The sequence below is a fragment of the Mesoplodon densirostris genome, chromosome 17 (assembly GCF_025265405.1).
Source record: "Mesoplodon densirostris isolate mMesDen1 chromosome 17, mMesDen1 primary haplotype, whole genome shotgun sequence".
NCBI lineage: Eukaryota > Metazoa > Chordata > Mammalia > Artiodactyla > Ziphiidae > Mesoplodon > Mesoplodon densirostris.
In genome coordinates, this window is record NC_082677.1 from 46,348,240 (window position 1) to 46,376,138 (window position 27,899).

General features: G+C 35.0%; 1 protein-coding gene across 3 annotated transcripts in view; it reads left to right on the forward strand.

The window, feature by feature from the left end:
• Positions 1–27,899, forward strand: part of PIBF1 (progesterone immunomodulatory binding factor 1) — a 202,632-nt gene that overhangs the window by 107,039 nt on the left and 67,694 nt on the right. For all 3 annotated transcript variants that reach the window (XM_060079826.1, XM_060079825.1, XM_060079827.1), the window contains exons 11-14: positions 4,110–4,275; positions 9,561–9,711; positions 15,989–16,079; positions 23,712–23,814. In XM_060079826.1, the coding sequence (XP_059935809.1) occupies positions 4,110–4,275; positions 9,561–9,711; positions 15,989–16,079; positions 23,712–23,814 (511 nt within the window). The remainder of the gene's footprint in view (positions 1–4,109; positions 4,276–9,560; positions 9,712–15,988; positions 16,080–23,711; positions 23,815–27,899) is intronic.

Consider the following 27,899-nt stretch of genomic DNA (forward strand, 5'->3'; position numbering starts at 1 on the left):
AATCTATCTGATGCCTAACTACTAAAATCCTTCCCTGAACCCTTTCCTGTAACTGGAAATCCTGTTACTTTGCTTAACTTCTTTTACCAATCTTCCTTGTGCAGGTGTTATTTCCTTGCTCTTTATCTATCCATAGTTGTTCTACTGAACATAGACAAATGCCTTGCCTCAGCTGCTTCACTGCCTTACTTCTAAACTGGACCAGCTCTCAGAATTTCTTAATGGAAGGACCACTTACTGGTCCTGGTGATTATAGGAACCTTACCACTTAATATAATATAAGTATTTTGCCTTAGAAAGTCTATCTAGGAAATGAGATTAGATAATTGGGTCCAGAATAAATATCCAGTTTTATTTTTTATTTTTTTTTAATTTTATTTTTTTATTTTGGCCATGCCATGCAGCATGCAGGATGCAGGATCTTAGTTCTCCGACCAGGGTTCGAACCCGTGGCCCCTACAGTGGCAGCGTGGAGTCTTAACCACTGGACTGCCGGGGAAGTCCCATATCCAGTTTTAATATTGGGGAAGCCATGAACATTTTGTGGATAGAATTCAAAGATCAGTTGTTGTTTCTCATTGCAATAAAAACTAAAATGAATAATTATAGGAGTCTTTGACTTTCGTACCAGTGATAATCTTGTTGATAGAGATTGGAATATACAAGCATTGCTTGGCTTAATACATCAGAGTGTAATGAGCAAACTTTTCACCATCGTATATATGTAAAGACTGCTGCTGTAAATATTGTTATGAAAACCTGTTGTTATTTAGTGTTTTATCTGGTGCTTTTGTTCAAGTGAGCTCTCCCATTTCTGAGAACAGAATTCCATGTTGATGTCTCTCCTGCAGCTATTTCTCAGCACTGCAGAATATGCCATGCTGCTTGGAGTTTAATTCACCATAGCTAAGAGCATTTCTTATGGGTTAACATCTCTGTTGTTTCCTGTCTAATTGCTGATTTTCACCTTTTAACAGGTAAAATTCTCCCTGTTTGTCCAGCCCAAAGTACGTTGCAGTGAATATTCCTTAAGAGCAAAAATAGTCCATTCTAGGCCCTTATATTACTATTTTTAAAGTAGTATGTGATTTATGAGAAAGTCGTATGAAAACTAAAAACCCAGCTAGCATAAAGACTCATCTAGTCAAGTTGGGGGTCTGGGCTAACAATAGTTGGAGATTTCTGATTATACTTTAACTTTGTAAGAAATGTGACCTCTTAAGATTACTATGCTGAGTTAGGATATCAAACATAAACTTGTTAACATGTGAATAATATTGACTTAGTTCAAATAAGATGTTCACATTAAGAGGATAAAATGAGAAGTCTGAGTCAACAAAGTAAAATGTGACAGGTTATATTAGCAAAACAAGTGGGAGGAAGTTACCTGAGATTGTCAGCCTGTACCCTTGTCATCTGTTCCTCACTCTGGAACTGCTTTTGCAGCTCTAATGTTTCCTCAGCATTTTCACAGGTCAACTTAAATTAGAAGAGTAACTATAATCACAAAGTCAGAATGATTTGAGGCAGATTTTCTTTTACTGTGTAAACAACATGAGAATAGATGAGTCCTTTAGAATTATCATTTGAGGGGGGTGGTGGTGGTGGGATGAATTGGGAGATTGGGATTGACGTATATACACTAATATGTATAAAATAGATAACTAATAAGAACCTGCTGTATAAAAAAATAAAAAATAAGTATATGTGGTTAAAAAGAATTATCATTTGGTTCATAGAAGTGTCATTTTATTAAACTCAGTATCCTCAAATTTCTAGGAGATAAGTACTTAACTGTTCAGTATAGGGGAGGAATAATAGTGCTAAAAGTAACTTTCAAGTGCCATATAATGAATAAGAAGAGCAGGTGAAATCTAAAAGCTAAGTCTTTCATTTCCTGTTTGGAGTTAGCAATGACCTCAGAATTAACCACAGTGTCCTGAATCCAGAAAAAGGCAATCTTTGCAGTTTAATTTTTTTGAAACAAATTCTTTTCAAGATAAATATCACATTCCAAATGACTTATCAAGAATATATTTCAGTAATGAAGTCTAGTGTGTCTCACAGTTTAACATACAAATAAGTATGGATTTCACATACGTCTTATGCATTTATATTTATAAGACAATTTACCCCAGGGAGTACAGGGCATTTTCATGTCAGTAAATTGTTGAATTAATAAATTTTTGAGTTTATTACTTCACATCCATGATGATGGCTATCATCAAAGAGACAATGATAAGTCTTGATAAGGATGTGGAGAACTTACCACCCTTGTAATTGCTGGTGAGAATGTGCAACCACATTGAAAAGCAGTTTGGCAGTTCCTCAAAAAGTTAAAACTGGAGTGACCATATGACCTAGCTGTTCTTTTATACATACATAAAATTAATGCCTGGACTTCCAGAAAGTTAAAGACACAAGCTGACATTCACCTTAAAGCCTTGGTATGAATTAAATAATGTGTAGCAATATGCTTGAATGGAACTTCCACCAATCTGATTGTGAGATGCTTTTACTAAAGATAAGAGTACCAAGAGTGAAGTAGCCTGTAGCAAGTATCTAATGCCTATTTTCTCTGGTTATACTTTGAATGTTATTGTCACTTACAAGAGTGAAATGACCTTTAAAACACATTTGAAAGTTTATCTGAACTCAGAAATGTCAGTTAAGAGTACTATGTAATAGTGGAAAGATCATTCCTGTAGACTCAAACGTAGCTGAATTTGAGACCCCACCTGAAATTTACCAGCACCTTCTTCCTGGTTAAAGAAATTAATCTCTGAACCTCTGGTTCTTCATCTGCAAAATACCTAATAGAGCTGTTGTAAGGATTAAATGAGATACTGTGAATAAAACAGACTATGCTCTCTGCTTCCCGCCCTGCACATACTCTTGTTTCTACTTCCGAGAGCACTTTCCACCCTGTACCTCAGCCTGCTGCGCACACACAAACACACTCCTGCACAAGCTGAGTTGTCTTCTTCCTGTAGGTTCCCATCGAACCTAGGGATTACCTTGTTGAAGCACTTACCATATTCTATTGAATTTTCACATGTATTTTCCTCTCTTCCCGAGAAAACTAAGTTCTTTTTTTTTTTTTTTTTTTTTTTTTTTTTTTGCCACGCCACGCGGCTTGTGGGATCTCAGTTCCCCAACCAGGGTCTCAGTTCCCAGAACAGGGACTGAACCCTGGGCCACAGGCAGTGAAAGCGCCGATCCTAACCACTAGACCACCAGGGAACTCCCGAAAACTAAGTTCTTTAAGGGAGAAGAAAAAAAAGAAAACCTATTTTGTCTTCCATTGTATACATATTTGCCTGGCATGGTGTCTAGCTCAATAAATATTTGAAAAACTGAATTTTAGGAACATCTAGCATTATACTGGGTTCATAATAGCTCCCTGAAAAGGTGTAATATGTCTTTGTTTGCTTTTCTGTTAGAACACAGTCAACTTGAAGCATTTTCAACTCTATAATATGCAGTGATTTATATGTTAAATGGAAATGAAGAGAATGTTTCTTATCTGTGTTGTAAGACTGCTTATCGTTTTATATTTATCTTTGTAATTTGTACATTGTGTTTTCTTGTAATATTCAGATATATATATTTACGAACTTAAAAATTTATTTTACAAATATCTCAAAAAGATGCAGGTTAATGTGCATATTTCATGCCATTCTTCTCCATCTGCTATTATTTAGACTTAGATGAAATAGCAAGTTTGGAAACAATGCTGTAGATTTAAGAAGGCCTATGAAATATATGGAAATTATGTCATTTTAAGCAATATAACTGAAATTTGTTCTTACCATTTTTTATTTTAAATGTCTTACAAAATAATAATAATCATAGAGAGGTAATAACTATTTTTGGATGGAAGGAATGAAAAGAAGGGAGGAGTAGAGGAAGTTTAATTGGTACGTTTTGTTTCCTGGACTTAACGTATTTCCATACATATGCCTCTCTAAATTATTTACAAAAGCTTTGCCGAATAAATAAAAGTTATTAACTGCATAATAATATGGGGATATAGAAAAAAGTAGAAGTAATGTTTATGTTTCTATAAATCGAGATTTCTTTAGTGTTTCATAATTTTCTTCTTTCAGGTACAGAGAACTACAACTTAGTACAGAAAGCAAAGTAACAGAATTTCTCCATCAAAGTAAAATAAAATCTTTTGAAAGTGAGCGTGCTCAGCTTCTACAAGAGGAGACTGCAAGAAATCTCACACAGTGTCAGTTGGAATGTGAAAAATATCAGAAAAAATTGGAGGTACATATACAAGCTTTTCTTTTAAAATTAACACAGACTGTAAGCTCCATAAGTACAAGGTCTGTATCATATTGAGCTTTATAAATAATATTTGTGTTATGTATGAGAACAAGCCTGAGTCCTTAAGTTTTAAAGATCTCTTATCAAGAGGACATATCTTCCTCTTTTAGATAAAGAGGTGGAAAGAAGGAATGGACCATTTCTAAGAAAAGAAATGCAAATTGCCATAGGTCTGTTTGTTGTTTTTAAAATACTGGCAAAAGTACCCTTAAATGGGAAATCTCATTTAACTAGAAAATGGAGGGCTTCCCTGGTGGCGCAGTGGTTAGGAATCCTCCTGCCAATGCAGGGGACAGGGTTCGAGCCCTGTTCCAGGAAGATTCCACATGCCGCAGAGCAGCTAAGCCCGCAAGCCACAACTACTGAGCCCGTGTGCCACAACTACTGAAGCCCACATGCCTATAGCCCGTGCTCCACAACAAGAGAAGCCACTGCAATGAGAAGCTTGTGCACAGCAATGAAGAATAGCCCCACTCCCTGCAACTAGTAAAAGCCCGCGTGCAGCAACAAAGACGCCAATGCAGCCAAAAATAAATAAATCTATTTTAAAAATAATAAAAAAATAAAAACACTGAATGAGGGACTTCCTTCGTGGTCCATGCTAAGACTCCATGCTTCCAATGCAGGGGACCCAGGTTCGATCCCTGGTCAGGGAACTAGGTCCCACATGCTGCAACTGAAGATCCCACATGCTGCAACTAAGCGTGGGACTTCCCTGGCGTTCCAGTGGTTAAGACTTCACCTTCCAATACACTGGGTGTGGGTTCCATCCCTGGTTGTGGAGCTAAGATCCCACATGCCTCATGGCCAAAAAACCAAAATGTAAGACAGAAGCAATATTGTAACAAATTCAATAAAGACTTTAAAAATGGTCCACATCAATAAAATCTTTTAAAAATAAATAAATAAAATAATAATAAAAATTAAAAACATGGAATGAAAGGTGCAGTAATATCATTAAAAATAAAAATTAAGGGCCTCCCTGGTGGCGCAAGTGGTTGAGAGTCTGCCTGCCGATGCAGGGGATACGGGTTCGTGCCCTGGTCTGGGAGGATCCCATATGCCGCGGAGCGGCTGGGCCCGTGAGCCATGGCCGCTGAGCCTGCGCGTCCGGAGCCTGCGCGTCCGGAGCCTGTGCTCCGCAACGGGGGAGGCCACAACAGTGAGAGGCCCGCATACCGCAAAAAAAAAAAATTAAAAAAAATAAAAATAAAAATAAAAATAAAAATTAAAAACATGGAAATATCATTAACATGATTAATTAGCTAATGATGTAAGTATTCATTACAACAATCTTTCAGAAATTTCATTTCTGAAGAGTACTATGTTAAGTAAAACTAACAAAATAGGGCCTCAGAAAATAAAGCCTTAGGGAAAAACATAAAAACAATGTTAAATAATGCATATTTAAAGAAATGTAAGTAAAAATTGTAGATGATGCTTACTTCTAAACAAAGCAGTGTTCAGCATTTAAAACTTCTTCAGGTACCTTCTTTGGGAAATTGCTGCAGTCATAACCTGCTACTGCTGACTCTTCCACACATTTTAGATTAGATTAGCTCTGATTTTGTCTTCATCTTTTGCAAATTTTTCATGGTTTAATTTTATAATTTCTAGCAATTTCTTTTTCTTTTCACATTGGATGGCTGTGCTTAAGGATGTGTTTGGGATGGGGGGTGGGGTTATATTTAGGAAGGTAGAGAAGCCCTTCCCCTCTCTCTGTACTGAAACAAACATTTCACTAACCAGTACTTCACAACATACAGTGCTGATATTTTCTAAACCTTTCTATTCTATTATTTTTAGCTGGTTGGGGTTTAAATTGATTTCGCGACCTCCTAAAGGCTGTGACTTTAGGAGGTCTATGGGAAAGTGGTATGAAAACCACTTTCCCATAGACCTACCCACTTGGTCTGTGGATGCAGGTGATTAATAATTATTGTGTTCTCTTGTGTAAAGGTCTTACATGGAAAAACAACTTTGTAAAAAATATTATGATTCTAAAAACTTTGGTTGATGAAACTGAGGCTGTAGGGGAGTTTCTTTACAGCTTCTCCTTTGTTAAGCTAGGATCTTTGAGAGGACAAGGACTATTTATTTATTACTGTGTCACCAGTGCCTAACACAGCGCCTCACTCATGGTGGATGCTCAATAAGTATTTAATGAGTGAGTGACTGGTTTGATGAAAGCTAATATAATACCATTGTTTGAATCCATTTTTCTGATAGTAGAAGGTATCTTGGACAATTTTATTTATAATGAATTTAGAGAGAAATAATTTTGTGAAAGGTAGAAATTGCTATAATTATGTACTTTCCAGTGGCTTTTACCCAGTATTCTCACTGATTTATAACTTGGGAACAATTTGTTTTATTTTTTTCTTAATTATCAATTGCCAAAAGCTTTCAAAACACTGGCTTTATATTTTTGTCTCTTTTTAAAGCAATTATTGACCTATACTTTTGTATTTTCATTCATTTTATATATGTGTTTGCTATATAATTTTATATAATTTTGTATTATCATTCTATTATTTAAAGGAAGGGGATATCCACTGTGAAAGCTTGATATTTAATGGATTCCTAAAAGCAGTTGACCTATTTTTTGCATTCGAGTTTAAACTCAAATGTTCATAGACTGGTTTTTTCCTAAAGAATCTTTAATGTAATAGCCTTCCATAGGTCCAATAATCAAGTTCTTCAATGGCTTTTCAGAAACTATAATAAATTTTTTCATAGCAGCCACCCAGACAAATCCATAATAAAGGAGAATTCACTACCATGGGGTACTGAGATATTGGAAGGTACCCCAAATCAAGTTTCTGACAATCTCTTCTCTATGTTATGAATGAGAATTTTAAATTGTACCTCTCAATTTAATACTACTTTTAAGTCTCTTCTTAAAATAGTATTTTATGAAATATCTCATCTTCAACATTTTGATTCTTTATCTCTTTAGATATCCATTTCTGCCGTTTTTCTTTGTGTGGTATTTTTATTGGAGAAAGTGGGGTACAGATGAAAGGTATCAGCTGTGCTGTAGGAATTGCCATTTAACACTATCCTTACTGATCCTCTCTTTGACAGGGAATTCAGCCACCAGATTCTTAATGAATTACCCAATGTAGTGAACTCTCTGAAAGTTCCAGATTGTTAAACTGTGTGGTGATTTTGTTATAATAAATTCTCTAGAAAACATTTCCAGCCAGCAAGAATGAATAATGCTAAAACAGGAATTTTCTTTTTCTGACCCAATCAGGGACACTAGAAATCATCCTACAGATATTATTCCCGTGTTATTCTTTCTCCGCCCTTCAAAGGAATGTATTTGGAGGGTGGGAATGATGTTTAGTTTATCTAGGGTTGGGGGAGGGGAGGTTTATTTATTTATTTGTTTGGCCGCACCGTGCAGCATGCGGGAGCTTAGTTCCCCAACCAGGGATCAAACCCGTGCCCTCTGCACTGGGAGCACGGAGTCTTAACCACTGGACCACCAGGGAAGTCCCTGGGGGGGAGTTCTGATGGAAATAATTGAAGAAAATGAGATGGAATAGATTAAAAGAATATTAAATCAAAATTTCTGCTTGTTAAAAACTGTAAATAGATCTTCCACATCTTCTTTCTCGCCATCACAGGAAGCACACAATCGCATACATTTGTTAAGGTGAACTTTGTCATTAGAAAAACTAATAGAGAATTCAGAATAATTAAAGCAGTACATCTCATTTCTACAAACCATTTAATTCAAAGTTCTCATAGTTGTATTTCCTGCAGTGGTAATAATATTTTTCAGCACTTTTACTATGTTCTAGGCACTCTGCTAAGCACTGTGAGTTTATCCTCTCATGTAATCCTTCCAGCAATATTCTGAGGTAGGCATAGAAAGAATAATTACCTAAGATCACAATGAATAAGTGTCAAAGCCAGGACTGAAATCCAGATCTTTCTGTCTCCAAACCATATTCTTAGCATAATATTCTACTGCTTCTCAGGAAATACTACATTACTTACGTTGTGTTAGGAAGTAAGTCTAATACCACCCCATAATTTAGTCTGTACTAGTAAGTAAACTTTCTAGATAGTTGGAATTTAATGTAAGCATTAGAACATTCCTTTGTTACTAGAAATGTCTCCTGTTTTAGTGAATTCATTATTGTCACCCTAGTGATTCCTTCAATGAGTTACCATAGGAAAATACAGGATTTTTTGTTCTTACATAAAATAACTCCAATTTCCATGTCTTTTATATCTCTTTTTAATAATTTTTTAGCCTTTCTTTCTATACAAAGGCATATTCTGATACTGCCCCGAGTAGCACTTCACATTTACATTTTGATTTGCTGCTTTGAATTTTTGATTGTTCAGTAAACCAAAATCTTATTAAAACCATGGTAAGAGTAAATGAAGTAGGACTTCCTTGGTGGCGCAGTGGTTAAGAATCTGCCTGCCAGTGCAGGGGACACAGGTTCGAGCCCTGGTCCGGGAAGATCCCATATGCCATGGAGCAACTAAGCCTGTATGCCACAACTACTGAGCCTGCGCTCTAAAGCCCGCAAGCTACAACTACTGAGCCCATGTGCCACAACTACTGAAGCCTGCACACCTAAAGCCCACGCTCCGCAACAAGAGAAGCCACTGCAATGAGAAGCCCACGCACCACAGCGAAGAGTAGCCCCTACTCACTGCAACTAGAGAAAGCCTGCGCACAGCAGTGAAGACCCAATGCAGACATACATACATACATACATACATACATACATACATACATACACACATACATAAATAAATTTTAAAAAAGACTAAATGAAATAATCTCTGGTGGAAAACTGAAGGACTCATTATGAGTGTATAATTTTTACACACAGCTCTGTAAGCCTTTCTCAAATACCTGTGGTCACCAGATAAATAACCTCCATCTAGGTGAGGAGTATAGCATTATTGAATTTTTTGAATTCTAGTAAGCAAATGCTAATGTTACTCCTATAACTATTACTGTTTTAAATTTTTTTCAATTTATATAATAAAGTGCTTCATAATTTTCATTTAAAAACAAATTAATTATTTTCCTCAGAAATAAATGTATTTTACCTCCTCAGTCATCTTAATTGAGCTACTTTCTCTTCATGTCTAAATCATTAAAAAAAAAATTTTGTATCATGTTTTTTTTGTCTTAACTGTCAACCTATTTAATTCTGCCTTTGCAATTTTTTTTCTTCCACTCTTAGGTTTTAACTAAAGAATTTTATAGTCTCCAAGCCTCTTCTGAAAAACGTATTACCGAACTTCAAGCACAGAACTCTGAACATCAGGCAAGGCTAGACATTTATGAGAAACTGGAAAAAGAGCTTGATGAAATAATAATGCAAACTGCAGAAAGTAAGTCTCCCACCACTCCACACACAGCTTTTTTTTCTGGCAGCACAAGGAACCTGATATTGTTTCTAAAACTGCTTTGCTATATTTCTTTGAAATATAACTTGTAACTTTTTTTTTGAAAGAATACTTGACATTTTAAAAATTAGTTAACTTTGGACTTCCCTGGTTGTGCAGTGGTTTAGAGTCTGCCTGCCAGTGCAGGGGACACGGGTTCAAGCCCTGGTCTGGGAAGATAACACATGCCACAGAGCAGCTAAGCCCGTGCACCACAACTACTGAGCCTGCACTCTAGAGCCCACGAGCCACAACTGCTGAAGCCCATGTGCCACAACTACTGAAGCTCACACTCCTAGAGCCCTTGCTCCGCAACAAGAGAAGCCACCGCAATGAGAAGCCCGTGCATCGCGACAAAGAATAGCCTCACTCACCGCAACTAGAGGAAGCCTGTGCACAGCAACAAAGACCCAAAACAGCCTAATTAATTAATTAATTAATTTTTTAATTAGTTAACTTAAATTCTAGTAGTTGAGATCAAAAAATATATATGGTTAACTATGATCGATTTTATCTTTTCACTTATTTACCTCACTCATTCAGCAATAAAGTGATTACATATGCCAAGGTTTTATCTTTTCATTTATTTAGCTCATTCATTAAACAATTATTAAGTGAATACATATGCCAGGATCTGGGGATATGGAGTTCATGCAATAATTCTTGCTTATAGGTATTCCTAGTCTAGTCTACTGGGAGAGACAAACATATTAACAGATAATTAAAGTGCTATTAGCAAGAGAGAGGCAGTTCTTCGTGTAAATGCAGAAGAGATCTTGAGTTAATTCCATGTTGGAGGTGAGGAATCCCTGAGAGGGGAGATGACATTTGAATGAGGGACAGATAGAAATTGAAGGACAGATAGAAATTCATTGCATACACCGTGTTATAGGCTTTGACTTTAATTTCTACTTCTTTTTTTTCCTCTTATTTTCTGTCTTCCAGTGTTGTCCCTGACTCCAAGGGAATATTCTAAATTAACATTTCACCATTGACTGTGATGTTTGCTACAGTACATTATTTCTGTTCAGAAGTCAGAAATAATAGTGGCATTCTTATAAAAACGGGTTTAAACTTCAATTGAAGTTGAGGTTGACTTTATTTGGGGCACCTTTTCTCGTAAAGACTGTATTGTGTTGATAGCCCAGTTTAAGAAAAACTTTTGTTTTATTCCTGTCATTGCCTTTTTTTTTAATTTCCAAGGCCAATGTCTGATAATTACGATAGTTTCCAAATTTCTCTTCAGTTTCTTCATGGAGTCTGAGTAATCTTTATAAAATATAGATTTGATCATACCATACACCTGCTTTAATGCCCCTATCAACTTTAAACAGCCTAAAGTCAAATTCCTTAGCATGTCTTTTTATGATTAGACTTATCTTTGTACTTTTTTATGCCTTGCCATTCCCTATCATATTGCATTATTTTGAAAGTTCCATACTTCTTTATCTCTATAGTTTTGCAGATATCCCTCTGTCTAAACAAAGTAAGTGTAGAAGAGTACTTCCTCAATCTGATAAAAGATATCTACAAAAAACGTACAGCTAATATTTTACCTAATGATGAAATATCAAATGCTTTGCCTTTAAAGGAGAGAACCAGGCAAGGATTTCTATTTTCATAACTTACATTAAACATTGTATTTGAACTCCTAGCCCGTGAACTAAGGCAAGAAAGGAAAAATAAGTATACAGATCGGAAAGGAATAGGAAGACTGTATTTTCAGATTACAAAACAATCACTAACACTGATAAGTAAATTTAACAGGCTGTAATAATTACACAGAAATATACTAGAAGCTCGGACTTCCCTGGCGGTGCAGTGGTTAAGAATCTACCTGCCAGTGCAAGGGACATGGGTTCAATCCCTGGTCGGGGAACTGAGATCCCACATGCTGCAGAGCAACTAAGCCTGTGTGCCACAACTACTGAGCCTGCGCTCTAGAGCCTGCGAGCCTTGACTACTGAGCCCGCGCACCACAACTACTGAAGCCTTCACACCCTAGAGGCTACACACTGAAACTACTGAGCCTGCATGCTGCAACAACTGAAGCCCACGCACATGGAGCCCATGCTCTGCAACAAGAGAAGCCACCGCAATGAGAAGCCTGCGCACTGCAACAAAGAGTAGCCCCCGCTTGCTGCAACGAGAGAAAGCCCCTGCGCAGCTACAAAGACCCAACGCAGCCAAAAATAAATAAAATTTATATATATATATATATATATACACACACACACAAACACACTAGAAGCAAACAATTGGAAAAATTTTTTAACATCTTTATTGGAGTATAATTGCTTTACAATAGTGTGTTAGTTTCTGCTTTATAACAAAGTGAATCAGCTATACATATACATATGTTCCCTTATCTCTTCCCTCTTGCTTCTCCCTCCCACCCTCCCTATCCCACCCCTCTAGGTGGTCACAAAGCACCAAGCTGATCTCCCTGTGCTATGTGGCTGCTTCCCACTAGCTAGCTATTTTACATTTGGTAGTATATATAAATCCATGCCATGCTCTCACTTTATCTCACCTTACCCTTCCCCCTCCCCGTGTCCTCAAGTACATTCTGTACGTCTGTGTCTTTATCCCTGTCCTGCCCCTAGGTTCTTTTTTTTTTTTTTTACATCTTTATTGGTGTATAATTGCTTTACAATGGTGTGTTAGTTTCTGCTTTATAACAAAGTGAATCAGTTATACATATACATCTGTTCCCATATCTCTTCCCTCTTGCATCTCCCTCCCTCCCACCTCCCTATCCCACCCCTCTAGGTGGTCACAAAGCACCCAGCTGATCTCCCTGTGCTATGCGGCTGCTTCCCACTAGCTATCTATTTTACATTTGGTAGTGTATATATGTTCATGCCACTCTCTCACTTTGTCACAGCTTACCCTTCCCCCTCCCCATATCCTCAAGTCCATTTTCTAGTAGGTCTGTGTCTTTATTCCTGTCTTACCCCTAGGTTCTTCATGACATTTTTTTTTCTTAAATTCCATATATATGTGTTAGCATATGGTATATGTCTTTCTCTTTCTGACTTACTTCACTCTGTATGACAGACTCTAGGTCCATCCACCTCATTACAAATAGCTCAAATTTGTTTCCTTTTATGGCTGAGTAATATACCGTGTTCTTGGTTTGGAAGAATCAACATTGTGAAAATGACTCTACTACTCAAAGCAATCTACAGATTCAACACAATCCCTATCAAACTACCACTGACATTTTTCACAGAACTAGAACAAAAAATTTCACAATTTGTATGGAAACACAAAAGACTCCGAATAGCCAAAGCAATCCTGAGAACGAAAAATGGAGCTGGAGGAATCAGGCTCCCTGACTTCAGACTATACTACAAAGCTACAGTAATCAAGACAGTATGGTACTGCCACAAAAACAGAAACATAGATCAATGGAGCAAGATAGAAAGCCCAGAGATAAACCCACGCACATATGGTCACCTTATCTTTGATAAATGAGGCAGGAATGTACAGTGGAGAAAGGACAGCCTCTTCACTAAGTGGTGCTGGGAAAGCATCTGTTTTTTCTATCTGTTCACATTGGAAATTAGAATATTCGTATCCTTGTTTAACGAATACTTAACTGATTAAACAAAATTTGTAAGATGTAAGTGCAAAACATTCTTTTTTAGTACTATAGTGTGTACAATATTCAAAGGATTATCATCTAATTCAGCTCATTTCAGCTGAGATGAAGATGGTTAGACTTCATTTGTTAAGGTGTAACCATGGCAAATTACAGCATCCTGTTTACACTTGAATTGCTTTTTGTAATCAAATAAGTTTAATATTTGTATATTTGAGGGATTTCGTTTTCAAAGATTGTCATCAAATTGTTAAAAGTACAGGTATTGTCTAGAAGCTAAATAAATATTTTTTTAATATCAGACTTCTAATTGTCAAATTGAGGGACCTACTCTCCATCCTCATCCTACTTGTAACCTCTGCTGGGCATTTGTCACATTTCTCAAAACTCTTCTCTTGCTTAAGTCACCTGCCTTTGTTTCTTCTCTGTCGCCTTTGTTGTCTCTCCTTTTATCTAACTCTTTCTGGTTCCCAGGTTTGTTTTCTTTTCCCCCTCATCCTCTTCAATTCTTACTTACCTACTTTCTGGATAATTTTATTCCTTTCCACAATTTCAGTTACTGGCCACAGGCTAGTGATTCCACAGGTCTGTATGGAATTCTTGTAGTCATTGAAGATGTAACATTATTTATATTTTCCCTTCCTTCCCTAAAATGTATTAATTTTCTTGTATTCTCAATCTGTTAGTAAAGTTAAAGTCTCTCTAATTACCCAGCTAGCTTTTGTCAACCTTGATTCCTCCCTCATCCTATCTAGTGTCTCATCTCACCTCCATACCTACTCATTTGTCTAGAATCCAGGTTCTTTTCTCTGTCCTCCATTGCTATTATGGACCAAGTCACAATTGGATTATTACTATAACCTGTAAGGAGTTCTCTGTGCTACCAATCTAGGTCACCCTTTTCCCATTATTGGAATTTTTTTTCCTATAATATCAGCATCAACAACAAAAATCTATTGGTCATGTCACTTACCTGTACTAATCTCTTTTAATTTCTTGTTGTCTGTAGAATAAAATCCAGAGTCTTTAGCCTAGCAAACAAGACTTTAGTCCCATTCACAGTTGGAACTTGGCCTCCCTTTCTACTACTATTGTTTTCCAGACTAACTTCAGCCACTTTTCTCACAATTACTAAACTTCACAGCTCTGTGCCTTTACACATTGCAGTTCCTTCCTGCATGTTCTCTGTGAATGTCATTCTCCCCATACCTTCATAATGCCTCTAGCTTGGGAAAAATAGTAGTACTAAGACACGTTCATATCTCTTTACTACCATTTGCCATTTTGTGTAGGGCATTGTTTCTGTAATTAAATCGCCACTAGAATAGTTCGCCCATGAGTTATTAATCCAGTAAGTATTAAACTCAAATTTAAGTTGTCCATCAATATCTGATGGGTTTTTGAGATGTTAGCTAAATTTACCCCTCTTTCTTCTGACTTTAGAACTAGTTAAGAGAAACAAGCATCAGATAGGTATCTAAATGCCTGCTCTAGTTCTGATAGAGCTGGATTGGAGAAGCCAACTTGGATCTGAGCAATGATAGCTGTTACTATCAGCAATGGCACATAGCATCTCTTGCTTACACGTGTCCCTCATAACTACTAATCCTACCTCTGAAAACTGATCTTGGTTCACTGTGAATAGGGTCAAAATTGAAAAAAAAAAACACTTATGAATATTCCTGAAATGTTTACTGTACTACAGAAGGATCAAACAACAAATAAGTGCATATTACAGTGATAGGCCTGCAAATAGCTTCACTTACTAATGTAAAATATTTGGCTTTATTTTAAACCTGAAACATTTCTGAAAGTAGTTTTCTCTTTTTGACAGTAAAATACTGGTTATTGATGAATAATGTTATAAAAATTGTTATATGTCATGAACTGCTTTAAATTGAGCTGGAAACCTTTAGTTTTTATAGCCTTTGATTAAATATTTTTTCATCTCAACTTACAGTAAATTGTCATCGCATTTAAACGTTTTACCCATAAAACATTAACCTGTTAGTTAAAATTCCTTTGGGGGAGTGGTGTGACAATAGCAAAATTTAGAAGTAAATGGTGTTACTGAGTTTTCTGTAAATTTTTTTAAAAAGCCATCAATAGATTCTTAGGACTGTACATTTTCTTCACAGAGTAGCCTACTTAAATGCATAATTTCATTATTGCAAGTTAGGATAAAGTTGTTCTTCTGATAAAATAATGAACATCTTTCCTAATTAAAAATAGTCATTTCTCTTATCAAGAAGAGAAATAATGAAATTGAGTTTATCATTACTTTTTCATAAGTACATAACATACATTTCATTGCAGAAAGCCTTTGAACCTCAGAATAAATAACATCTGTATTATGCTTTATAACAAGAAAACTTAACGTGTCATATGATGCAGTCCCTTACACCTTTTAAAAATAGATGGAACAAATCCAAGCAAGCATATACTTTACAAAATAACTGTGCTGCTGCTTACAAATGGTCTGCTTGAGGTTATGCATTAACGCTTTTAAATGTTCTTATGCTCCTTAATTCATTATTATGACCTCTTTTATTTTCACTTCTGCCATACTTTTTAAGAAAAAATATATTTCACATTGTACACTTCAATATTTTCCAGTTGAAAATGAAGATGAGGCTGAAAGGATTATTTTTTCTTATGGCTATGGTGCTAATGTTCCCACAACAGCCAAAAGACGACTAAAGCAAAGGTAAAATCAATATATATTCATTTCACTTATCTATTCAAGCTAAATGTAATTACATTGTGCTTTTTGATAATGTACTGAGTGGAGTGACAAAATAAAGTTACTTTATTCTTAGTATGCGTAAATATTAAATTGCTCACAAACACAGTAAGTAATAATCATGCATTTCATGTATTTTTAAGTGAGTTTAATGTTTGGTAGAATGTAAGTGTACATTAGAATTTTCCTAGAATTAGATTCAGTGATAATGACACCATTTTAAATTTATTTTCATCTTAATTTCAGGTGAGTTACAAATGCTTTTTTGTACCAACAATTTTCAGGTTAAAACTAATGAATTATGCTTCCTTTTTTTCACTTGTTTTTTATTCACCTGTCTACATTCCTTGATGTATAATTGAGAGAGAGAAAAAGAAAGAGATTGGGGGAGAGAGATAGAGCTAGCATATATACTGTGATTGAAAGTATAAAACACTTTGTGAAGACCAAGAAAATTTTTAGAAGATCTGCTAGTTATTTGTTGCGATACTATTTAAAGTATACTAAGAGAAAAATTGTACCTATATTAATTGGTTTTCTAGTGACCTAACTCCTAACTCCTTTCTCCCACCTGAATTCATCTTGCTTTGCAGAAAGAGCCCTGCTTGCTACCATAACAAATCTAAATGTTTCTATCAGACTTCTAAGCCCTTCCATGTGGCCCTACCTCTCCAGCCTTATTTACCTCTCTACCCCAAATGAGGGTAGTATATCTCTCTGCCTATAATGTCAGTTTTCCACATACCACACAACAGAGCATTTGTCTTATCTCACTAGCTCTCATTTTCCATATTGTTTCCCCAGCTAGATGGAAAGTTCCTCAAGGTCAGCAACTACATCTTATTCTTCTTTATTCTCCACTGTCCCTACCTAGCATGGTGTAAGATACCTAGTAGAATTGTCTCTTCATCTAAGTATTTGAGGATTCAGAGCTACTATCTGTTATTTTTACATGAATAGATTTAAACGTTTAGAGACATTACACACTAAGTAAGAAAAACAATTCATCTTAATTCTAATACTTTTGTAGAAACTTTGGCTCAGAGGGTAACGGCTCTTTACAGCTATCTAAAGTGATGTAAGATATAGACCATTTTATGAGAAGTAACAACAGGATGCTTAGAATTTATGTTGCTTACTGGTTACACTGAGCAGATCAAGGGTAGAAGACTACCAGATATCAAATTGTAGTTGGAATGGTTGATTCTGTTTAGTGAAGATGCAAGTATTTCTAAATTATGTATTACTTGAAAAAATCAGTTATAGTCCCATTCCATTCCCATTCTCCCCTGAGTCCCTTCTAAGGGTGACCTAGGATAATTTCTGATTTTCAGCATATCTCTGTTTTTGAGCATTATGTTGCCAAGGGAGGAATAGAAATGTAGTTTTGTGGGCAAGCGACTTTTTTATCAGTGGCAAATGATTGGTAAAATGCTAAAAATGGAAATTTGAAGGAGGAAGTCCATTCTCTTCTCTATTTTATCATCTAATTCCTTCAAAAGAATCTTGGTCACAAGAAGAAAAAAGAATTTTTCTGTTGTAAGCTTTCTTTCTTTAGCCCCCAAATGCTGAGTTCTTCTAAAATTGAAAGCAATTATTACTATTATCTTACTATTTTTTTAAGAATTTCCAAAACAGATGTTGATTTCTTAATATTGAGATTGAAGAATTAAGGAACCACAACTGATTCATATTCTGAATAATCTTAACTGTCCAAATATTTCTAAAGATTTTATCACTGAGCTATCTATGTGCCTTGAACAAGTGCCTAATGGGCATGCTATTAATATCTCCTACCAGCTGGTGCCAGGCATTCTTCTCATGATGAACCAGAGGGTTATTTTGAGGAAGTGCTTCTGAGGTCATCTAAACTGAGTGAAGGGAAAGTAAGTCTAGATAGCCAAAGAGGACATTTATGCATTCCTTTGCACATTCATTCAACAACTTTCATTGAGTGCCTACTGTATGCACAAAATCAACCAATGGCAAAGAAGATCCCTGTTTAGGGTCTGATGCATTTCTGAAGTTTGCAAAGTCCATATTTGATTTCTTAATGGATATTTGTAAAGAAGTCAATGCCTTTGTGCTCTAAGTTTAATTTATTTAAGATGAAAGCAATATAACCTTCAAGAGAATCTATATTTAATTTGTCACATTTGAAATTAAAGCAATGGAAGCTTAAGGTGAATTAAAGAATAACAGTCATAATGGCAAATGAAATATTTGCATAATAAAGTTTTCATTATACATCAGCACATTTCAAAATATATTAAAATTTCAAAGGAACTTATTTCTCATCTGCTACACAATATATCCCATTCATACTAAATTTGATTTAAAATTTCATATATTCAACAACCAGAATTAAATATTTTAGGGTAACACTTAATTGGAGGGGTTTCTGATTATAAAAATAATATATGTTTATTTTAGAATATTAGGAAAATTACCAGTAATACTACTGTCCGAAGATAGCCATTCAAAAATGTATACAGATACATATATTTTCTTACGTATTTAGGGTATTATTGTATGTAACTTAGAAGTTTAATTTTTCATCTTATAATTTCACCCTGAACATTTTCTTATATCATTGAATATTCTTCAAAAAGTTAATTTTTAATGGTTATTCACAACTTTAATTTTTAAGCCGTCTGTTTTTGAGTGCCATATTGCTGTTAGTAAATTGGATAGCCACTGAAAATTTTCACTAGTTACCTATTGCCACCCAATGTATATTATGAAATTAAAATGAGAAAATGAATGCGAAGAAGTTCACCACACAGTGAGTGCCTGGCGTAGAGTAGGTGTCCAATAAAAGTTTGTTACGTCAATTAATGTTTCTTAATGTAAATAGATCACACAGTTGATTTTAGAGGTAAAGCCAATGTTCCAGAAACTTTAATGAGGCACGAGGTGAGTTTTCATTTAAAACAATTTTGTTTTAAAATTTTAATGAGACCTCTTGAAATAATTAGTGGAAACAACCCCTGGACATGAAACTAGTTTTGAGATTCACTTTCTTTGATATTAATCAGTTTTTTAAGACATAGACCATAATGCCAGTTTCCAATAAAGAAGTAGCAAAACTAATTTTTCAAAATTAGTCTGAAAAATAACTTCCAAAAGTGTATCTTAAACACATTATAATTGTTAAATAAGGTTACTCACATTTCGAATTTTCAATAGAGATATGAACAGTAACTAAATATTGTGTTAAGCTTTCTGGGACAAAGTTGTGGAAAGTTAAAAGGGCATATACAGTGAAAGTCGCTTAAAATAAAAAAGGCTCTTCTTGACTTGACTAAACTTGAAAATCTGAAGTAATGTTTTTGTTTTGGTAGTGATTGTTTTGAATAGCAAACAAGATTTTCTAGTTGCATGTTTTGGTTATGCTCTTTAACCTGTAACACTAAATGGGTAACACCCAGGCACTAACGTGGTCTTAGTGTGTGCTTCTCTGTTTGTTTTGGCAGATCTGTATGTGGAGACTTTTCTGAAGGGTTTTAAACCTTTCAAATTGCAAGATTTACTGCATACTATTGATCTTTGTTTTAGTTTCTGTCTAGTTTTATAAAGAGCTTTAAGTTGAAACTTTCACAGTAGACTAATCTTTATAATAAAGGAAAAAATAAAGCAGAGGAAGCTTTTATTTTCCTAGCAAACTTTTGTGCATAATGATATTTTGTTTTCATCTCCTTTATTCTCACATGTGTGAGTTCTCATTTTCTCCTTAGAGAAAGTTTATTTCATTTGGGTTGGTTTTAGAAACCTTTAAAAAGTTATTGCTAATCTACTCATGATCAACTTGAAAGTTTAAACCTACAGAAAAACTACAAAAAGACTCATATAACTATAGGTAATCATAATACACCACTATTTAGTCCTCAGTAACTGCCAAGAAAGCAGTCAGTGCAGGGAGCAACCTTATGCTTTCTGAAGCTGAAATCGTTCTGGCCCATGTGCCCTTTTTTTGAACCATGCCATGCTAATTGAGACAGGACTCTGACCTCTTAAAACTGAAAAAGAGCAAAAAGCCAAATGTTATTTCAGACCAAGTAACTAATTAGCAGGTAACTAAGTACCTACACTTATTTATTTGGAGTTTTGGTAATACTAAGAGAACCATCCAATATTGAAGGACTCAGGACAGAGCATCAGTCCTCCACTGTGCTTTGATATCTCAGATATAAATGGAGGTCAGCCATGTTCACACTGCCTGGGCTATGCTACTATGAAATTGTATGTGATAATCAGAAGTACTGACTGCCATTGACAAATCCAAGAGGATAACTTTTATTTTGAGTCAAGAGGTGCTGAGAGAGCTAAGAGGTAACCCTTGGGGAAATAATTTTCCCAGATAAGAGGTGAAATTTTAGTTTAAAATTCAAATACAAAACTATACTCTTGTGGTATTAGTTTCTAGTTGATGTAAAACTTAATGTTGGTGCAGGTAAAAATCACACGGCAGTTATATAATTACAAAGAAGAATTGTATGCTGTATCTACTTTAGTGTCCCAACAGAGAGCCTGTAAAAGCAGTGCTTTCTTGAGGAGTTCAGTACTAAATAAATAAATAAATAACCAAACAAACAAACAAACTTTAGCAGGAGTCATTTTCCCTAACTGTATCCATGGTTACTCATTATAAAAAAACTCACTAAAGATTTGTTTTCATAGTATGTACATTGTCGTTAAGGAGACATAAACTCAGCTAGTTGAGCAATTCTTCTTTTGTCTTGCTTTGAATTTCAGTTAAACTAAACTCTCCTCCTTTCTTCTGACTTCTGATATCCCAGATTTCTAAACAGAATCCACGTATAGCACCAAATCACTCAGCACAACAATGTGCCACATTTAAAGGTTTAGGAGGTTGAAATATGGAAGCGGTGAATTAGTATCTGTGACATTTGCCTTCTTCCCTTATAAACTTTATGCTCTTTTTTATCACTAGTTCAATGCTTAGATGCTGAGCATTAGTTGTACTTTAATATTGAGACTCTGCAACCTTGGAATATGGTTTGTAGCAATTTGAGCAAAATTCTAGCATTTGAGCAAAATTTACTTAAAATCAATCAGGAAGGATTTAGTAAGTGCCCCCTCTGTTCAGCACACACCACAGAGGGTAAGTCTTCATTTAAATTGTATCTGTTGGGGGAGAAAAGATGAACACCTGAAAGACTATCAAGAAATATCTAAAACCATATAATTTAGCACTGTATTGTGTGCCAGCCTATGTCAGTCAGAGGAATAGAGATCAGTGAAGGCTGGCCTGGTCAGAAATGGAGGAAGTGGACCTCGGAGGGAGCCTTCCAGAAAAATCTGGGCTCCCAGTCAGTGGAATAACCTATCTTCTCCAGACTGGAGGACCAACAGAAGTACAGTGGAAGGAATATACAAAACATGTTTATGGGACATTAAGCAGAGTAGACATCAATGGAAAATAGGTTGGTTCTGTTGAGATTTTGGGAGGTCGTGATACTTTTAGGTAATTTAGATGTAGAATAGCGTTAACCACGTTGGTAAGATTTAAGTGAATGGTAAAAGTACATAAACATCAATTCATTAAGTAAGAAATACAAATGTCTGACAAATGTAGAGATGTTTAACCTCACAAATTTAATTTAAAATAAGATTCTATTGTTTATATGTAAAGTTAGCAAAACTTTTAAAGATTGATGTTGCCCAGTGTTGGCTAGGGCATAAAGAAAGAGGAGGTCTTGTATAAAGTTCGTTCACTGAACAGTTTATTACTGAACAGAGTATTATTGTACCAGGTATTATCCAAGGCACTTAGAATATGTTAGAAAACAAATTTTTAAAAAATTTTTGTCATTAGAGAACTTTCATTCTAGTTCATAGGAATTTAAATTTGTACAGCCTCTCAAGAGGAATATCTGAAAATTCATAATGCACATGTGCTAGGACCCAATCATTGCATTTCCTAAGGAAATCACCATATGAGAAGTGCAAAAATGTGTGTATGCAATTATTCAGAACTTTCTATAGACAAGGCACTGTTGTAAATTCTCTAATTGGACTGTCTTGTAATTGTTGAGTTATAAGAGTTCTTTAAACTGCAAACATCTTAAAAATCAATAAAGGAAGAAAGTAGATTAGTGGTTCCCTAGGGCTGAACAGGGAGGATGGGGAGTGATGCTAAGGGGTACAAATTTTTTGGGGGTGGGAGTAATGAAAATATTCTAAAACTAAATTATAGCAATAGTTGCACAACTCTAAATATACTAAAAACCATTGAATTGTACAGTTTAAATGGGTGGGATTTATGGTATTATAAGTCACATATCAAGAAAATTTTATATCAATAAAGCTGTTTTTTGTAAAAAATGACTGACAGAAAATGGGGACTGTGTCTTTTCCATCTCTGACTCCAACTTATTATTAAGGCAAAATGTTATGCCAGTTGAAAGGATAGGAATTTAGATATGAGCATATCTAAATAAGCTACCCAATTCACTGTATAACAAAAGAACTCATCTTTTTCATTTGGAATAACAGGTTCTTAGAAATAGATGTATAGGGTGACATTTAGCATTTTTTTTCAGAGTTTTGTATGAAGTCCTTTATCTGATGTTAGGAAATATTTGAAATACAATGGAATTATTTCTGTCCTATAATTTCATTTAGAACAAAAATATTTTACTTCTTGTCATTGTAAAACATCTGTCTTCTCAGTTTCTACAGATTTTGCAATTCAGAGATTAATGGGTTAACTCACATAGAATATGAAAATGTGATAAATATTAAATTTTTAAGTTTCTGGAATTGCAGAGGGGGGCTTTGGAGCAACATCTGTTCTCAACATTATTAGCAGTTTTTTAAAGAATTATGCCCCAGTGGTTAGTAGGGATGATTTTATGATTCTTATAGCTGAACCTTTTTTTCTTAATTATGTCTTAAAAGTAGAATTGGGACATTTTACATTTAATGTGATTTTAAATACTAAAGATTACACTCAATACAGTAAGTTGTGATCATGTTGTGATGATCACAGTGTGATCTTTTAGTGGTTTCTTTTAATACAGAATCGTTGCCTTTACTGTTAGACATCTGTCTCCACTTTTCAGACATCTTTTCCATCTCTTTTTTCAATAGAAAATCTATTCAGTTGTGTTTTGTATTATAAAATGCATTATGTTGTCTGAGGAAAACACTGATGCTTTTCAAAGTACAAGGTTATTACTGTTTCAACTAATTGCCTTATTTGTTTGTAAATGGTAAATTTTTATAAAAATGAAGAAAAGCTGTGAATTGCTTTCTTGCGGTCTTTTCAAGTAAGTATCATAATGTAACTTCCCACTTTTGTAGCAAGGGCTAGAAACTATTACTGTGGTAATCAGTATATCACAGTTACATTATTATGCAGATTTTTAATGTTACTTTCAAAATTTTTGTTGTTGGGATATTGGTCTTCCACTGTTGACACCTGAAAATATTATTTGACTCCATATTTTTCCTGTTAATATTTAAGTATTATTAGGAAATGGTTAGTTTTCAAGTACACAAACACATTTTGAGTATTTGAGATAGTATTCCTCTTTTGTAAGCATTAATTTTCTTATTCCATTCTCCTAGTGTCCACTTGGCAAGAAGAGTGCTTCAGTTAGAAAAACAAAACTCGATGGTTCTAAAAGACCTGGAACATCAAAAGAACCAAGTAACACAGCTTTCACAAGAGGTAAATAACCTAAACAAAAGAAATACATATAAAGAACCACGGTGTTCATTTTAATTCCTTGTTACTCCTTTATGTATTTTCTGAGCAGTTTTAAAGTAAGCTGTTCGCTAGTACAAGATGATTTTACAATCTATGAAACTAACTTAATGGTAAAGCCTTATAAAACAACTTAAAGTGTATGGCAAAACCTAAGATCAAAAGAGAGATTAAATGCCCAGACTAAATATAAATGCAGACTAGACAGACAAAGCTTTGATTTCTGCAAATATCAACTGGCAAAACAAGTTTGGCAAATTTTGGTAGCATTTTAAGTTTTTAACTAAAACCTCATTTTTAAAATAGATTTCTTTTTGACTTCTTTGATGAAAAATCACTTATCTGTTAAACACGCTTGACTTGGTATACACTTAAGCTCTCACAGTCTTTGGTGTATGATAGTTCCCAAATTATACTTACTTTTTAAAAATCAGATTCATAATTATTTTTCTTAGCATTCTGTTGTATCATTTAAAGAATATATATACATTTTATATAGTATTTCCAATCGTCTTCTTATTTAATCAATATCTAATTACATTTTATATGCTTCTAAAATTCAAGTAATAAAACAATTCAAACCAAAGATGCTAGCTCCCTAGGGTTCCTTTTATTTCCTGAACTTCAGCATAACAAGTTTCTCTATGTTAATATTTTGGATCTTATAATAAAGGGACTTTAAAGGCATATATTAAAAATTATTAATACGTACCATGTATCCTGCATTTGTTTTCCTACAGACCTATTCACATTTGTCTATTTGGTGCCTTCTATTTAATGTGCTTTTAATAGTGTAACATTAGAAGGATCGTTATGCTCAAATTTCAAAAGACAAGAAATTATCATGTGACTCCAGTACCTGACTCAGAGTTAATGCTCAAGGTAGAAGCAGTGTTGTGCTGGCCACTGTTAACAACAGGCTGTCCAGTCAGGGGTGTGAGGGATGGTTCTAATTTGTAGTGTTTACTTATATCTGTGGCATAAATATTCCCACCATGACTAACTTCAGGCCTCCAACATAACATTACTAAACATGGAGTAGAGAAAAGATGCTCAGTAGCAAACATGATGTTTCCACCGCATAGTTACTGTACAATAAACATGTAAACTGAAGAGCATAGATAATAGTAAAATTAAAATTGTTGAGTTTTTGAGTATTTGGGGTTTTTTAATAAAATTTTTTTTATTAAAAATCTAAATAATTTTTAATAATAGTGATGTTTAACAACCAGCTCACAAAATTCCAAAAACTTTACCAGCCATCTCTCGCAAAGTGCTACAGGCCAGCTCCACCACTGGCTTGGAACTGAGTGGAAGGAACCATGGAAGGATATATAAATAAGTGAATTACTAAAGAAACAAATGAACCTCTGTTTGTTAATATATTCTAGATCCCTCGTGTTTGTTTTAATTTCAGAATAACCTATCAAAAATATTTCTCTTAAAAATATTAACATTCCTATAAACTTATACATATGTCTTTATATTGCTTTTCTTAAAAACCATCTTCCTGATTACTTCAGTTAATGAAACAAGAATTCCTAAGTGGGACACACTCCTATACAAATTGTAGGGGAGAAGCATAAGAAATTAAATTAAGTGTTCTGGTAATTTTTTAGAAAGCTGTTGGCTTATTAGAAAAAGATGTAAATATTGAAATATCTGTGATATGAAATGGTATGATACCTGGAATTTGCTTTAAAATGTTCCATAAAAAGGTGAGGGGAGCTCAATAGATAAAACAAGAATCTCAAAATGTTGATAATGATTGAAGCTTGGTGACAGGTACATATAGATTCATTATTCAGTTCTGTACTTTGGTGTATGTTTGAAATTTTTTTATAAGACATATGGAGAATCAGTACCCTAAATTAAAAGGTCTGTGCTGACTGTAGCGTATAATTTTTCCCTTGAGATTGAAAAAAAAAGCGTTATAATTTGTAATATTCCATGGATTTTACTTTTGTCTGCCTCACAAAAATTGCTTAAATTGGAAAACAATGACATAAACTAATTAGCTGAAAGATGGTAGTATTAGATTGCTTCTATACCAATAGACTATTCATGATAGATGGTGAAAAAAACAGAGAAGGAAAGTTTTTCAGGATCTGTATTTTTTTGAGCAGGTTATATATTTTTTTAAACTTTTTTTTTTTTTTTCTTTTTGCGGTATGTGGGCCTCTCACTGTTGTGGCCTCTCCCGTTGCGGAGCACAGGCTCCGGACGCGCAGGCTCAGCGGCCATGGCTCACGGGCCCAGCCGCTCCGCGGCATATGGGATCCTCCCAGACCGGGGCACGAACCCGTATCCCCTGCATCGGCAGGCGGACTCTCAACCACTGCGCCACCAGGGAGGCCCGAGCAGGTTATATATTTAAACTAGCTTGGAGTTTTTGAGAATAATACAGAGATGAAACTCACATGACTAATATTAGAATTAACAATAATTTATATGCTCTTCAAAATATGTCTGAGATTATACATAAATGAATTGCCAAAATCAAAGTGCTAAAAAATATTCAAAATGAAAACAAATACTCCTTTTATAGCAGCTTTATTGAGTCGTAATTGATATAAACTAAATTGCACAAATTTAAGCTGTCCAATATAACTTTCGACATGTATAACCATGAAACCATCATCAAAATGAAGTTAATGAACGCATGCGTCACCGCCAAAGAGCCCCTTGGGAATCTCTCCCAGGCCTCTCTACCCCCATCCTTGTCCCCAAGCAACCACTGAGTTGCATTCTGTCACTGTAGATTAGTTTGCATTTCTTAGACTTTTATATAAATGGAATCACTATATGTGTTATATACATACATATACACACACACACATACACACACATGCACACACTACTTTTTTTAAGTCTTCTTTCATTCTGCATAATTATTTCAAGATTCGTCCATAGTTCATTCCTTTTCATTGCTGAGTAACATTCCATTGTATGAATTTATCACAACTGTTCATCCATTCACCTGTTGATAGATATTTTGGGTTATTTCCAGTTTTTATCTATTATAAATAAAGCTGATATGAACATCCATGTACAGGTCTTTATATGAACATATGCTTCTGTTTCTCTGGGGTAAATACCTGGGAGTGAAATAGCTGGATCGTATAGTAGGTATCTAATGTTTTAAGAAACTGCCAAACTGTTTTCCAAATGTTCGTATTATTTACTGTTTCCACCAACAGCCTATGAAAATTCTAGTTGCTCTACATCCTTGCAAAGACTTGACAAGGTCAGTCTTTTTAAGTTCAGCCATTCTAATGGGTGTGTAGTGGTATCCCATTGTAGTTTTAATTTGCATTTCCCTAATGATTCATAATTGTTGAACATCTTTTCATGTGCTCCTTTGCCCTTTGTTGTTTCTTATTGGGAGAACTGTTCAAATTTTTTGCTCATTATATCAGATTGTTTTCTTATTATTGAGTTTTGAGAATTATTTGTATATTCTAGATGCAAGTCTCTTATCAGCTATATGATTTGCAAATATTTTCTCCCCCTCCATGGCCTGTCTTCCTGTGTTTTTTGAAGAGCAGAAGTTTTTATCTTGTCCATTTTTTCAGTTCATTCTTTTTTGGACTGTGTTTTGGGTGTTGTATCTAAAATATCTTTACCTAACTCAGGGTCACAGTGTTTTTATCTGTGTTTTCATGTGGATCTTTCATAGTTTTAAGTTTGTGATCCTTTTTTTTTTTGCGGTATGCGGGCCTCTCACTGTTGTGCCCTCTCTCGTTGTGGAGCACAGGCTCCAGACGTGCAGGCTCAGCGGCCATGGCTCACAGGCCCAGCCGCTCCGCGGCATGTAGGATCTTCCCAGACCGGGGCACAAACCCATGTCCCCTGTATCGGCAGGCAGACTCTCAACCACTGCGCCACCAGGGAAGCCCTGTGATCCATTTTTAATGTTTGTAAAGTGTGTAAGATATAGATTGAACTTCATTTATTTGCATAGTAAAACCAAATTGTTCTAATATCATTTGTTGAAAAAAGACCCTTGTTGAAAATCAGTTAAAAAATCTGTGTGAGTCTGTTTCTGG